Source organism: Globicephala melas, chromosome 7 (genome assembly GCF_963455315.2).
Source record: "Globicephala melas chromosome 7, mGloMel1.2, whole genome shotgun sequence".
Lineage (NCBI taxonomy): Eukaryota > Metazoa > Chordata > Mammalia > Artiodactyla > Delphinidae > Globicephala > Globicephala melas.
The window spans coordinates 65,591,409-65,608,237 of record NC_083320.1 but is presented as its reverse complement, the minus strand read 5'-3'; the positions used below and the strand labels follow the sequence as shown (position 1 = coordinate 65,608,237).

General features: G+C 34.7%; 1 protein-coding gene across 6 annotated transcripts in view; it reads right to left on the bottom strand.

Annotated features, from left to right (window-relative positions):
• SCN1A (sodium voltage-gated channel alpha subunit 1) overlaps positions 1 to 16,829 on the bottom strand; it is a 164,136-nt gene that overhangs the window by 24,050 nt on the left and 123,257 nt on the right. For all 6 annotated transcript variants that reach the window (XM_060302323.1, XM_060302322.1, XM_060302321.1 and 3 more), the window contains 3 exons: positions 5,922 to 6,042; positions 3,976 to 4,130; positions 2,054 to 2,227 (listed from right to left, as the gene is read on the bottom strand). In XM_060302323.1, coding sequence (XP_060158306.1) covers positions 2,054 to 2,227; positions 3,976 to 4,130; positions 5,922 to 6,042 — 450 coding nt within the window. The remainder of the gene's footprint in view (positions 1 to 2,053; positions 2,228 to 3,975; positions 4,131 to 5,921; positions 6,043 to 16,829) is intronic.

Sequence of the window (16,829 nt, the reverse complement as noted above, 5' to 3'; positions counted from 1 at the left end):
AGATTCCACGTATAAGTGATAACATACAGTATTTGTCTTTTCCTGTCTGACTTATTTCAGGTCCATCTGTGTTGTTGCATATGGGAAAATTTCTTTTCTATGGCTGAGTAGCATTCTATTGTGTGTGTATATATATATATAGATATATATATATACACACATATCTATCATATCTTCTTTACCCATTCATCTGTTGTTTTGTTTTTTTTTTTTTTACAGAAGCTGTTGCGGGTAGGAGTTTATTAATTAATTAATTAATTTTTTTTGCTGTGTTGCATCTTCGTTTCTGTGCGAGGCCTTTCTCTAGTTGTGGCAAGCGGGGGCCACTCTTCATCGCAGTGTGCAGGCCTCTCACTATCGCGGCCTCTCTTGTTGCGGAGCACAACCTCCAGACGCGCAGGCTCAGTATTTGTGGCTCACCGTCGAGTTGCTCTGCGGCATGTGGGATCCTCCCAGACCAGGGCTCGAACCCGTGTCCCCTGCATTAGCAGGCAGATTCTCAACCACTGAGCCACTAGGGAAGCCCCTATTCATCTGCTGATGGACACTTAGGTTGCTTCCATATCTTTATATTATTATAAATAATACTGCTGTGAACATTGGGGTGCATGTACCTTTTCAAGTTAGTGTTTTCACTTTCTCCGGATATATATCCAGGAGTGGAATTTCTGGATCATATGATAATTCTATTTTTAGCTTTTTTAGAAACCTCCATACTGTTTTTCATAGTGACTGCACCAATTTATATTCCCACCAACAGTGTACAAGGGTTCCCTTTTCTCTACATCCTCGCCAATATTTGTTATTTGTGGTCTTTTTGAAGACAGCCATTCTGAAAGGTGTGAGGTGATACCTCATTGTGGTTTTGATTTGCATTTCCCTGATGATTAGCAACGTTGAGCATATTTTCATGTGCCTATTGGCCATCTGCATTTTCTCCTTGGAACAATTTCTATTCAGTTCTGCCCATTTTTAATTTAGCTGCTTGTTTGGTTTGATGCTGAGTTGTATGAGCTGTTTGTATATGTTGGATGTGAACCCCTTATCACTCTTTTGAGGCTTTTTTCAATTCACTCATTTCATAGTAACACTGTTAAGCTTTTCAAATAGCTCTGGGTTTGCCTTTTTTCAGAATTAAAGAGATATGATGTATATGCATGACCCTTAGTTCTAGAAATACTTTCCATAAGAAATCTGCATAGTTCTGCTGGATTATCATCTTTGGGTAATAAAACTGTGGCCTATGAAGTTTGTAATATTTCGAACACACTTTTCTAAAACTGAAATTATGCCAAACTTAAAACATATAACATGATGTTTACCTTTAACAAATCTCAAAGGCAGCCACTTGTTTTGGGTAGATGAAATATTAATCATTAGGTTTACAAACTCTGTGAAGGGCTGTTGGTACATTATGGGCTTGCTGCAAATCTACAGTTACACTGGGGAAACTCCTTATCACAGAATGAAGTAGAGTTTTTCACTACACCCCGTACATCTTACTTCCTATAATGGAGTTATAATCTCTATAATCAACTCTTTAAACATATCCTTTAAAAACTTTGAGAAGATGAAAAAGAATTTTTAAAAATTGACATTAGCTTCCACCATCATCACTGTTTATTGAATGTCTTTAACTCTGTATGCACTAATATCATCATTTTACAGAGTCAAAAGCCAAGTAAGTTACTCAGTGGCACACAACCAATCAGTGGTGGGGCTGGGATTCAAGCTCAATTCTGTCTGATTCACAACGTAAGTAATTTAAACAACATACCCTATTTCACCACTCTCCCTACAAAGTTCTGATACGTTTTTTCCCAGCTTTTTATTCTAGATAACCACCACAAATCCCATCCCCCCATGCTAAATCAGTATTAAATTAGCTTATTTCTTACAAAAACTACACTATTATTCAGTGAATTAGTTTAGTGTCTACTAAGTAGCATATCCTGTCAGCATAACAGAGTGATCAAAGATTCACTATTTTAGAATTAGTTTATAGATAAAACAAATTACCTTGAATGGAAGATAAAGATAGGAGGATACTTACATCAACAATTAAGAAGTCTAGCCAACACCAGGCATTGGTGAAATATGTCTGATAGCCATATGCCACCCATTTTAGAAGCATTTCCAGAATGAAAATGTAAGTGAAAACCTTATCAGCATATTCCAACATTGTCTTGATCGTCTTTCGCTGATCAATATATATATCCTCAAATGCCTATAAAGAAAAGTTATGCATTTTAGCTTTCTGAAACTATTATACTATTACAACTATTATGAGCTAGTTTTTCTGACCACATATAAATATCTTTTCCTGCTTTTATATATATGACACTTCATTGGAATAGGAGGGTAGAGGAAGAGTAGCTATCGCTGTCTTTTCTTTATCTCAAAGATCTTTTAATGAATCAGGAGAAAAGTTATGCTCTCTATTGATATAACTGGAAGGAAGAAGTAAAAGCGTAACTCTAATGAATTAGTTTGACTTGTTCAGGAAATAGTTCTTGATGTCACATCTTGATGCTGCTACCCTAACTTGAAGTTATTTATTCCTTTTGTTTCATATCTTTTGCTTCCTCCTGTTGGCTTTTTTAATTTTTATTTTTTGCCATAGAAAGGAGGTTGAAGAAATAAAAAGTGAAGGCTTATATTTTTCATAAAGCAGAAATTGTAATTGATCATCACATTGCCTAATTTTACTATACAGTTGAGTTCATTTGTTCCCTTTGTCCCCTTCATTTTGTTGATAGTTTATATTTCTCAGCAAAGATATGGTGTGACAAGGATGGTAAGATGAATTTACTTCTCATTTAGACTCTAATATCTATTCTTCTTCTAATATGAACCTCACTTGATATTTTATATCTAAGTATATATTCATTTAAATGGTGAAAAACTATTTCTTGTCTAAAGTGCCATGTAGATAAAATTTATTTCATCAGAGAGATATGCAGAAAAATATAGGCCTGTGTTAGAATTATACACTTCTAAGTTAAAGAAACCTAAGTAATTGCATTTCAATCAGGCAAGTTTTATCATCTTTCCATCCTTTATCTATCTATCTATCAACCTATCTATCTATCTATCTACATCTATCTTATGGCTTAAGTAGTCTATTTGTGTCAGCATTTTCCTAAAATGCTATCTATATGCTATACTTTATATTTTTGTAAATGATTTTCATATAAATTGATTCTGATGAACACTTTTATATATAGAGAAACCAGTCCTTAAATAATCCCTTAGGCACGCTGCCCAATATTTATTTTTACTAATATCCATTGTTCTCTGAGTAGCATAAGAACAGTGGACCCAATTCAAAATGGACAGAGAAGTGGTTCCTAAGGACTTTTTGACTGTCCATAAAGAGATAATAATAATATCATTCATAAACAAAATTCATCAGAACTTAGAAGTTATAGATACCCAATCACAGGACTTTACTGTAGTTGCCATGCTTACTTTCTTGTTAAAATATGAGTAATTAAATACTCATGTTCTTTGGTTATAATGAATAAACTAGAGGGACAAATTTGGGGGGTTACTTAATAATAAGCAAAAATTAATAAATAGCTTGTGAGAAGTATATGTATACATAATAAAAGTAAGTCCAGAACTGCATAGTTATACATTGTATATAGTCTGTAAGAATGAAGTGGGGTAATTAAAGATGCACTGGAGATGGGTAGAAGGGTGGGTGGGTGGGTATATGGGTGGATGGGTGTATGTATGGATGGATATAGCGATACACATATGTTTAAGGAAGAAGTCATAAATGGAGATAACAGTTTGGGGGCTATCAAACAGAGGTGATGGCTGATTCCACAGAAATGGATGTAGAGTGAGGGTTCAGGAAAAATAATGCATTGGATAATAAAACAATGCTACTGAAAGGATTAATAAGTCATTAGTATTAGGTGATTCTAAGACTTGGCATTATAGCATGTTTGCTTAATATTCACTCACCAGAGCACCACTACTAAGGAGAATCATGAAAACAATGAAGGTCTCAAACCAGTTATGTTCAACTATTCGGAAACACGTTCTTCTCAGGTTCCACCATTGTTTTCCTCTCCCTTCCTCCACACTAATTTGACAACATTTGAATCTTTGTACACAGCCTGCAAGTATAATGTTCAAACAGGAGTAGGTAAATAACTTCTGCTGCTTCAGTGATACCCTTTGGCGTGTCCTGGATTCATCTTCTCATTGCTACTGCCATCTCTATCTTGCTAGGATAACTCTCTAAGCCTGGAGTAGTAACAGCACATCTATTAGCAGAGTGAAGTTGTGAAAGTTATTCAGCCTCTTTAAACGGTTCCCTGGATAATACCTGTTTTTTCTGACCCAACTGCTATTGTCCAAGAAAGAACGTTGTAAAGTACAAGTACATGTTAAGTAGCTTTGCCTTGTACTATATCATCCTATTGCACTTTGTTGAAGTCACTCTAGGAAAGGACTTCAAAGTGAAATTAATAATAAGCAGAAAACGTCCCTTTTAAAGAGGATGCAGAGTAATAATATAGTTCTTACCCAACAATGCTGTTTATTACTGTTTAGGTTCTCTTGTGGTGCTCCCAGAAGAGCTTATAGAATTTTCAAGATTAATTTAGTCCACTAAAATGTGATTTGACTAGTCCTGCTTTGATTTGGTGTTGCCTTCCCTATACTGCTTTCACTCACTCTAACAAGAATTAAATCAACAGGAACCATAATGGAAAAGAATATAAAAAAGAATGTACATATATAAAGCTGAATCACTTTGTTGTACAGCAGAAATTAACACAACATTGTAAATCAACTATACTCCAATAAAAAATAAAATTAAAAAAATAATTAAATCAAGAGAAATTTGTGAGCACCTTTGTAATCACCATAGAGGATATTAAAAAAAAAGAAAAAGAGAAAAAATGTAAAAAGGTACAGAACGTGGACTTGCCCCCAGGAAACCTACAATCTGGTTTTTAAGAACAGATATAAACAAAAGAACCCTGCCTCAAGTCAAAAAAAAAAATCAGGTATGCTTGAAGAAAAGGGAGAAAGGAGGGGAAGGGAAAGAAGGGAAGGAAGGAAGAAAGCCAGTAAAGATATATATAACAGTTCAAATGAGAAAGAGAAGAACCCTCATAAGATAATACATGATTAGTTATCAGGTGAATTAAAGAATATCTTTATTTATAGCTGTTCAGAGGAATAAGAAGTTTTTTCCACCATGGTCGGATGAAGGTAGTTCTGAGGACTTTGAGTGATGTGTATAATTTATACAGGAAAAGAGGGAGAAAATATATATCAGGCCTATGAGGAAAAAAATCACAAAATAGAGAATATGCAAATATATTCATACCTTCAAAACTCAAATTCCCAAGAAACTCAGACCATGGGAAATACTAATCATGGAGAAAACAAAGCTCTTAGACTTATTGTCCATATTGTGCCAGGCTAAACTAGATACTGTGCAGGGATCAGGTATTGGGCAGTGCTTATTTCCTGTTTCACCCAGCAAGCATTGGAAAGTAATGATTTTGTTAAAAAAATACATCTGAGCATTTGCAACTCATTTGACTTTAATAGCTAAAAAATTACTTCTAAAGTAACTTTTGTGTATGAGAATTTTTACTAGTGTTTAAGATGCCAACTTATTGCGAAATCACCATTTTATTTGAAATATTATAAATTAGTCATTAGTTTTGATTACATTAAAATATCTTTTCTCCATGTTCATGGTCTCTTACACATAATGGGCAGATATAACCAAAACATAACATGAGATTTTAAATCTGTTGGCATATAAGAGGTAATTGAAATAGATTGACTACAAAGTTCTATTCTGAGTGGTCCATTTTGGGTGATCAACAGCTAAAAAAAAATGCACTCTATAAAGGGAAGATTAACATGAAGATCATGTTCTTTACCTTCAGTGAAACAGGCTTCAGGTTCAAGGGTTTCCTCAGGTTCCACTACAGGCTGTTCCTCGGCAGGTGCTCCAATGTCTACAGTGCTGCCTTCGGATGAGCTACTGCTCTCATTAAGTTTCTGAGCATGAGATGGACATAAAAAGTAAATCCCTTTTATTTTGGTACCTAAGAAATAGCCTAGCAAGGAAGGATTAGTACAATGAACTGATTCTGGATTCTCCTTGAAATGAAGAGATTTTAAGATTAAAAAGAAAGAATGAATAAGAAGGGGAAATAAGGAAATCATCTATGGTAACTCCTTTACCATAATTTGCAATGTATGAAGTCAGACTGCTATGTTATGAAGTTTCAAACGGCCATCAAAAACATGTACTAAGCAAACCACTGTCCTATGAATTAGAGAAGCCCCAGAGGGAGGGGTGGGAGAGGGGAAGTTAGTGATAATCATTATCACTTTACAAATGATAAAATTAAGGTTTAGACAGGTTAAGTAACTTGTCTAATGTCATATAACCAACAAGTGAGAAAGCCAAGATTTGAGAGAATTGTTGCTGAGCCCAAAGCCCATGTTCTGACTTCTGTGCAACCACCCTGTTTCTGAAATAAAAGAAACAGTGTATTCACATGCTTATAATTCTTCCATTAATTTAAAAGCGGAAATAATCCATAGAAAAACTATCAAGATGAGTCTAACAGATGAAGAGAATCTACCATTCAATCTTGAAGTGAAACACAAAAACAAAGGCACCTTGTTTACAACATAAACCAATAATGGAATTTTACATAATACATATATTCAGTGTCTTCATGAAAATTAATTCATCAGATGCAAAAAACTAACTTTTGGATATGTGTAGACATGAGTTCTATTTAATCTTTGTTTACAGTAATCATGCCAAACGAATTATATACTTGTTATAAAGCAAATGTCATAATAGTAACTTAAGCACAAGCAATAATAAAACATTTTGGTATAATATTGCTTTAACTCACAGAGAAATTTTTTTTTAAATACTGCTTGAAAAGTCTTTAAAATTTCTGAACAAATCCAGCTTTTGCTTATCACAGTTCTTCACACATAGTGCTAGATATCAGGCTCCTTATCAAACTTTGTATCCATTACTAAATATTACTGATAACCCAGATTTCAGTTTTCAGTTAGCAACTGAGTACTGATGTGAACCTAAAATAATATAAAATTAATTTATGTCTACTTATTGCCTCCCTAAATATCCTCCCCTGATGTGGCTTGCCTAGATGATGATAAAATAAATTGATACCTTTTTTTATGTATAGTTACTCCAGGTCTTACTGGGTCAGACTTTCTCCAGATGAGAGCTGTCGCCAATATATCCAACTTTATTCTTAAGAATATTCTTTAAAATTATCTATTCTTGTCTTATAAACCAACTTTGTAATATGTTACCAGTTACTCTACTTCTAAGCATATTTTCCCTTTAATGCATACAGTTGGGAATCAATCTACATTTTAGAAATTTTAAAAGGATGTAAAAGATGATTAAATGCCCATTATTAGCACTCAGTTGGAAGATGTGCTCCTGGAAAGTTCCCAGGTATAGACAAGTGATCCTCTAGATGTTTACAAATTAATTTCCAAACACATTTTAAGCAATGTAATTATATTCCACGATCTGCCTGGACTATGGCAGGAAAGTAGAAGTGTGCCTAGTGTCACTTAAATTCAGCATGCTCTTAATTAAAGATGTCTTTTTTTTCTTTTCTTCTATCCTAAACCTACTTTTTAAACCAAGTTCCTGATTCCGATTCTTTGCAATATCATTCTTTCAGCACCTAGACTCAAACCTCCTTGTCTTATTTATTTCAAATATTGACAGTAAAGTCATTTAATTCTACCCTTGAAATAACTCTTCTCTCAGTTTCATCTTCCAAATTCTTATGAACTCTCTGTTGACTACTGTCACTTTTTTTTGGACAGCTATAAATAATAAGTTCATCCTTATTCTCGCCTCACCTAATTCTAGACCTTTGTGGAACACAAAGCCTGAATTATGCTACATGCCCAATAAATAAATATCTGTTTCAGATATTACTACCAAATGAAATTTCTGTCTCCAACTTAGCTTTCTAACCAAATTTCCCAAATCTATCTTTCACAGAAGCTGTCCTTTAGTTAAGGTGAACTTCTTAATGTTCTCTGGGTTTTGCTTATAGTGGCTTTTGCCCATCATTGTGGAAGAAGAATAATTACGCTCTCATCTTCAACACTTTATCGGCACAATTCTTTCGGCACGTACTTCTCTTTATTTAGCCCACCTCCATACTAACTGACTTACCAAGCTAACGATGCTTGGCATTTTCTCTGTAGAACACAATGACTGATGCCAGTGGTGTGCTGATATTTTCTCAGGAGGTGGGCTACACTCTAGTACACCTGTACATCTCTTCTTCCACCTGGTGAGTTGTGTACTTATCAAAAATAAGTTATGTTTGTGTTCAAATCAACCTGTACTATTGTAAATTAATGTAATTACAGAATTTACTCTTGCATAATTTGATAAAATGAGTTTGAAAACAAAGTTATTTATTGTATTCATAAAAACTAAGTTGAAATCATTGCATAAACTAAATAAAGACAAATCTCTCATACATATACAAATACATTAAAAAAACTTATTGTAAAATTAGGTGTGAATAATTATTTTTAAAAAGGGGTATTGGGACTTCCCTCGTGGTCTAGTGGGGGGCACAGGTTCAATCCCTGGTTGGGGAGCTAAGATCCCGCATGCCATGGGCGTGGCCAAAAAATGGGGGGGTGTATCTGGGATATAAATTTCTGGAAGGATGCTAAATTCAGGTTGCCTTATAAGGTTCTTTAAAATCTTTGTCCTCTTTGAAAAACCTAAACTGGACTAATAGATGATGAATTACAGGTGTGGCTCATGCTAAAGTGATGATGCAGAACCGCAAACAATGAACCCAGACTGGAACAAGAGGCCCAAAGGCACATTTTAATTTAAGTATGTATCAATTTTCAAAATGAAGCAGTTTAATGTTTGGGATTGGAAGGAGTTTGTATACATTTCAGGAATGGGACATGATTACAGGTTCGAGTTTTAAAGTTAGTATTCATATCTGGTTTAAATAACTCCCTAAAGCAACATTTTGCAAAAGAAGCCTGGTAAACCACATCCTCGCTGACCCCCTTGATAGACCCTGATTCTCACACTAGCGAGGGAAACTTGCCCCACCTTTGTCATACTGACATCAGATAAAATGACAAGTGAATGTTAGAAAGACCAAACCACAGGCAAGTAGGCTCAGGCCAGTTAATATACTCTAGATAAATTATGCTAACCAGAGAAAAAAGTTAGTGTTTTTTTCTATAAGTCCATACATAATGTAAATAAATAGCATTAGTATGAAAAAGAAAAGAAAAACACACAAAATGAAACAGATACAGAAGTGACTGAACTGAAGTGTGCCCAGGCAATGCACGGGAGGCAACAAGGGCTTTGACTGATGAGCTAAATAAAGAACATTAATAAGTAAAATTAAATAATAAATGTATTAAACAAATAGATTAAAATACATAAAAAATTAACAAACTGAACTCTAGCTTATTGAGTCATTGGCATCATCTTAGGATTCTGCTGACAACACTAAAGTTTGTGTGTTTTATTGATTTTTTTTCCCTAAGAACCACGTGCTATACTAATATCATCTGCTACATTGATAATTCATTAATTTCTCTTTATGTTCCCTTTGTTTTGTTTTTCCTTTTCTAATTTCTCAAACTAAGTTCTTTGTCATGTTCTTTCATCCTTTCTTGATCATCCTTGTTAATAGTAAGACATTCAGTGACTGCTTGGTCCAATTTCATAGATTTTGGAAGAAAAAGTTCTTACTGTTTGGGAGGACATTTTAAATTTTTCAAGTGGTTATATTTTTTCTATCATTTTTTTATTAATTTCTCATTTAACTGCATTGTGATTAGCTAATTAATAACCCTATATGATATCTTCTATCTTGAATTTATTGGTATAATAGCCCTACAATGTCTGCTTGTTTGAATTTATTGAGACTTACTTTGAAATTTGTATAAATATATCAATACCATGGGCCACTGAAAATAAGAATTCTCTGTACATATAATTTTTGAGATAACATACATTTATAACATTTTTGCTATTTATATTATTCAAATTATCAATGTCCTTATTTAATTTTTCTTTGATTCATCACAGACTAAAAGAATGGTATTAAAACTCTCACAACCAATATACATTTATCAATGTATTCTTATATTTCTCATTGTTGAAATCAAAGATGATGTGGTTCTGAGTTCTTTATTTGGTTGGAGTAATAACACTATTACTCAAAAAGGGAAGAATTTTTAGATGTATGGAAAGAGTCCATCTCTATATTAGCACATGAGATAAGAATTCAGATAAAATACTAAATAAATTGGACAACAGCAAAACTAAAACATTCTCAAAAAAGTACTTGTATTGATGTAAAAACCAGTAAGGACAATTAATTTTTCCTTTTTTTGTTCTTACATTGAAATTTAATTTTATTTTGAAATTCACCATTCACATAATAAAGCAATTGGTTCTCATGGTCTTTGAGATTAATAGACTATTTAAATATCCATTTTAATGTTTATTAAGCCATTAATCAACCTTTAATTTACTAATTTCCAAATGAGCTAGTTCATTTAAAAATATGTATATTTTCACATGTAACTCTCAATAGCTCAATTTCTGTAAGGACTTATATTGTCCATGTATTTTTGGCAGGCTGACAATAAGTGAGCAGAGAGAATGCGGGAACCACAGTGTATTTGAAGCATCCACTTTGCCTTGTACATCAGGGCATTCAATAACCACTTAATAACTGCAACCCTGATGGGAAGAGCATTTTTCCTCCTCAACGGATTTATGCAACATTTCATGCTTTTTAAAAATGTTCTGTACTATAGTAAATGATTTTGACCTTGAGGGTGAAGCAAAACAAAGGAAAGCAAATAGTACACTCCACAATATTTCTTTGAATAAGTGATTAAATGGGTTTTTTTGTTGTTCTCTGACTCGATCGTAGGATGTTTATGCTTTTATTTTAGACTTGGTTTGTTACAATGAGCTTATTTATAGGGTTTACTAGAAGTTCAATTTATAATGTGATAAAAATATGTTAAAAATAAATCTGGGGCTTCTCTGGTGGCACAGTGGTTGAGAGTCCGCCTGCCGATGCAGGGGACACGGGTTCGTGCCCCGGTCCCAGAAGATCCCACATGCTGCGGAGCGGCTAGGCCCGTGAGCCATGACCGCTGAGCCTGCGCATCCGGAGCCTGTGCTCTGCAACGGGAGAGGCCACAGTAGTGAGAGGCCCGTGTACCGCTAAAAAAAAAAAAAAATCTGGAATTTAAGGGTCAAAAGGATACAGAATATGTGTGTGTATATATATGTATACACATATGTATTTTTTATTTCTGAAAAATACATATTTTAAAAGCTAGGCATATACTATATTAAAGGTGGAAATTTTACTGTTATATATATATATTAACATATATATTTAAGATATATACCTTAAATCATACATAGTTGAGATGCCAACAACCTTAAAAATATTAGTATTAATATTTCATTGTATACACTGTGCATTAGTAAATATTTCTAGTGTACACTAAGCATATTAAAAATTAAAATGACTTCTATTAAAAACTCTCAGCAAGGCAACAATATATCAAAGGAACAGACTCTGTACTGAGATTTAGCATTTCCACAGAGCAGTTAGAAAAGTCAAATATTAACTCATTAATTCCCATATCATCCCTACAGCTCAGATGATTTCTTCATCGAGCTTTACATTGGAACGACAATCTTTGGTGGATTATTCATATTTAATAAATATAAAATTTTCTTATTAGTTGTGAAATCTACTGTCATTCAAACACTTGCCTAAGGTAGGGGTAAAGGTGAAGAAATACAGCTCTGATATACTCTGAATTCTGCTTTAAAGTATGTCAAAAGTGAATTTTTATATAGATGATTAGCTATAAAGGAACAAAGGAGGTATTATAACCTCTCATCACATAATGGACCAAGAGAAAATTATTGTGATTGCAAATGAATTAGAAGCAAAAAATTGCAAAATTGCATTTATAATTCCCAAGCTAGAAAGCAAAATTGTAAACCAAATAATTTCCATTGTTAAATTTATTTTGCTGAATGAGTGCAGAATCTCTAATATTCTTTTGACATTAATTTTTAATGTTAAATGATAACATATTTAACAAATATTTTTAAAGTGTCTACTGGATAGGGGAACTGTATAACTACAGTGAAAGGGTGAAGAGTTCTCTTTTGAGTCAGACAAGCTTGGGTTTGAATCACAACGACTGGTTTTATGGACTTTAGGCAGTTATCTTGACCTCCATAAGTTGAAGTTTCTAATTTGTAGAATGATCCCTACTTTACATGGTTGTCATAAGGATTGAACAAGATAACACGTGGAATATGTCATTTGCTTACTGGATACATGGCAACAATTTCTGTAACAGTTATAGTTTGTAATATGTGTAATTGCTGATATTTGATCTTTTCAGCTAAAAAATATTAGTATATGCTAAACATCAAAATTAGGACCTGAAAAAATAAAATAGTGAATATAATAGGCCCAGTACCTAATGGGCTCAAAATAAGACAAGACAAGCAACAACTGCTACACACTATGATAGGGTAAGTATAGGGTATTTTGAGAGCACCACCTAACTCAGTCTAAGAAGAACAGGGTAGAAAAAAGTGACATTTGGGGCCAGAAGGATGAGTTGGGGTGGGAATGAGTCAGGTGAAGAAATATGGGGTAAGAGAATATCCCAGATAGAGGGAACAGGAATGAAGATCAGAACCTGATAAAGCATGAGGAGTTTTAGGAAACGATAGATCAGTGTAGTTGGCTGGGGAGGGGTGGGAAGTACTATTACATGCAGCTGGAAAGGTCAGTAATGGTCACTTTTGCAGGGACTTGTAGGCCATGTTAAGAAGTATAGACTGGGAGCAATGGGAAGCTCCTGAAAGGTTAGAAAGCTGAGAGAGCTATGGCCAGATTTACCTTTTAGAAAGACCACTTATCATTATGTGGGAACTGGACTAGTGAGGAGAATATGAATGTGGGAGCCCTTTTTGGAGGCTGTAGCAGTAAAACTGAGAGATGATGGAGGTCTGACATTGGGTGGAGGTGGTGGGGATGCAGAGTAGACAAAGACAAGGTAGCACTGGTTGTATCTGGTGATCAATTAGGTGTAATAAGGGAGAGGAAGTTTGGGTATCCGTTGGCTAGATGGTAGTACTCTTCATGGAGAGTAGTTGCCATCTCACAGGAATCATGGTCCTGAGGAGCTATATAGCTCAAGACAAGGAAATAGGCAAGGGCTGAAGGGACACCCCCAGTCAATACCCGGATGGGACTCTACAAAGTGTTCCCTGAGCATCTGTCAGGCAATGATACGAAAATTCTGACTGTTTTCTTTTCTCCTCCACCTTCCTTCCTCCCTGCCCTCTCCCCAGGGAGGAGAAGCTTCATTAAAGATTAAGCTGCTAACTTAATTTGACTTAGGAATAGGCTTGCTTAGTTTATTCTATCTGTACACTTGCAAAAAATATAACTGATAAAAATGTATTCAGGAAAAGTGAGATTAACTTACATGATGCCAATTAACATTGATCAAGCACCTCATTTGTGCCAGGTACAGTGCTAGTTACTAGAAGTACAAAGGTGTATATGACCACAGGTCTTGTTCTCAAGTTGCTCACAAGATTAGTAAGTAGGATAGACAGATACACAACAGAGAAATAGAGTGCAATATAGACATTTCATGTTATGCAGGTAGTAATTGTACTTAGGGGAGTCTCAGAGCCTTGCCCAGAATAAGAATTGCTAGGTATCATGAGCAACAAACAACAATATGTTTGAGTGAATAAACTGACAGTGTCTTGAAAGACAACTCAAAGTTCCTTTTTTTGTTTTGCTAGATTTTGCAGAGAATGACAGGGATAAGAAGAGAATTTCTAATAAGAAATTACGCAGTCAAAAGGTATAAACTTCATGGAACTATGTGATTAGAACTGAAATAAGTCATGAGATATTAGACTGGTGAAATAGATCTCAAGACAATCAAGTTGCTCATGATAAAGACTGCCCTTCTCCCCACCATGGAAATGTGTTTCAGATGGTAATTCTATTGATACTGGTGAAATAATAGGATGAGGAGTGGGGGGATGGTCAAGATTAGAGACAGATTTAGGAGACAAAAGCTACAGGATTTGGCAGTAAATTTGATGAGGGGCTTCCAATTAGAGAAGTAGAGAAGGACTTCAGGCTTCTTGTAAGCTATTTGAGAAGATCATATGGTTGGGAGGAAAGTAGCTTGGACTTTTGTAAGCCAGGGAATGACGACTCTTAAAGAATTAGGAAATGATGCAGATATCAAGTAAAATAGGGCCACTGAACTTGGCAATTAAGAGAACACTGGTGATTTTTGAGAGAGAAAAGTAAAGGTGGAAACCAGAGATGATGCTTTAAGATGACTGAGCAGTGGAAATGGGAGACAGTGAGCACGTTATCTTTTAAAGAAGATCAGCAACGAATTCAAGGAAGAAATTACAAAAGAAACTTAAGAAAAGGATAAAATCAAAGGAATAACTTTTAAAATTTACATGATTTTATTTTATTTTAGAATGAGAGAGTCTTGACCATTTAAACAAGCTTGTGGTAAGGGCTTAGAGAGAAGAAGAAACTGTAATACAAGATGGAGGCAAAACCTGCTGTATCAGAGACCATGAGGTTAAGAGACAGTATAGATAAAAAAGTGTGGAGGCATATATACCTATCTCCCAGTAGATTCTTAATATCCCCAGATACGTTGTCTGACATTTTTCTACAGGGAAAATTGTTATCATGATGTTAGTAAACTTGGATATTTGTAAAAGTCTTGGTATATATCCATTTGATTCAAGACTAATCAAAGACTTCCTATTCTTATTTCTTTATTTAACACACATTTACTTACTATATGCTAGGCACTGTGATGAATGTGGGCCATACTGTGTGATATGAAATAAGCTTAATTCCTGTTCTTATGCACATTTTAAAACTATTATTCACATAAGGCATTCACTGTAGACCTTTATGTGGTAGCACAAATTTAATTTGCTGATATTCAGTAATGTACAACAGGTTGAAAATTATCATGTGTTCTTCAATCTATACCATGTACAGTAAAGATAAAAGTATTAAATAAGAAAATATCGGCAAAGCAGTAAGTAAATATTATTTTAACACAGGTAATATCATTAGGAGGACAAATGAGATCTAGAATTAACTGTTCATTATGCATTTATTCATTCATTTAATAAACATTTTTTATGTGCTGTGGACTTAAGGTGAGTAAGACATGGTTGGTGTTTTCCCTGTTCTCAAAGGCTTCATAAGCTAATGATGTAACCATAGAAGTGCTTCCTAATTATTTGGAAGATTCTTATAGGTAGAATTAAACTCAGAAGGGTATCTCCCTAAAGCACAATTTTGAGTAACCATAGTTTCTAAGAATAAGCGCTCTGTAATTAGGAGAACTCCACAGGTCAGAAGCAGATCAGTGTAAATTACAGGCCAGCAGAGGAGGGAAAGGTCCCTCCAGGACTGAGGGAGACTGAGATTCTCCTGGCTATACCATTAACCTGTGCCCAGTGATGAGGGCTTGGTAGTCAACACCAACTCTACAGTGGATACCTATTCTTAGGTCTTCAATGAAGTGTCATTCATTTCAAATAGGGGTCAGAGATAGTACCTTTTTAGACATTGTTAAGGAAATTTAATGTAATGGTTCAGAACATAGACTGTAACTGACAGCCTGGATTCTAGGTCAGGATCAATCCTTACTATTTGTGTGACTTTGGCAAGCTACTTAAACTCTTTGAGTTCAATTTCCTTATCTGTAAGTTTGGAATAATAGTATCTGTCTCATGGTGTGAAGACTGAATGACATAACACTACATGTAAAGCCCTATAAACAGTGCTTTGTCCACGGTGAGCATCCAACAAATGATACCTGTTACTAACAGGAACTGTATACAAAGACTCGAATGACATTTTTACTCACTCTGGAGTTCACTCATTGCAAAAACAAGCGTACTTTTTCCTAACTACTTTAATAATATGATGTTTTTATTCCAAAGAGGCCTAAGTTTAATAATTCATTTTTAAAGTATTTATTTAAACAGATTAGAGTAGTAATTTTGCTATCAGTAGCTATCACTACCTTATGTTTTTTGAGTCCTTTTAACTTCTAAACAGCTTTTAGATCCTCATAACATTCCTATAAGCACCACAGAACAGATGTATTCCTATTATAAATTAGGAAACTGGATAATATAGAGTTAGTGATTGCCCATAATAGAGTTAAGACCACCAGACTCTTAGTCTAGTATTCATAAAAATCAGCCCAAACGCAAAAAGATATTGAGTCCTTATTATGCACCCAACATTACAGTAGGTGCTTCAGAGGATTAAAATTATATAAAACACAATTCATTGCCAAAACAACTTACTTTCTAATTGGGGAGATATGACTTTATTTGTCTTTTGCATAGTCTCAGCGATTTTGCCCAGCTTTCAAAACTCCTCAAAATCTGTCCAAGCCTCCATTCTTTACTATTATTTTTCAGTAGAAACCCATATTTCTAGTTATTTATTTCCATGAGTCAAGAAACTTTCTGAGGTTTTAAAAACAATACTTTAGGGCTTCCCTGGTGACACAGTGGTTGAGAGTCCGCCTGCCAATGCAGGAGACACTGGTTCGTGCCCTGGTCCGGGAAGAACCCACATGCCGCGGAGCGGCTGGGCCTGTGAGCCATGGCCGCT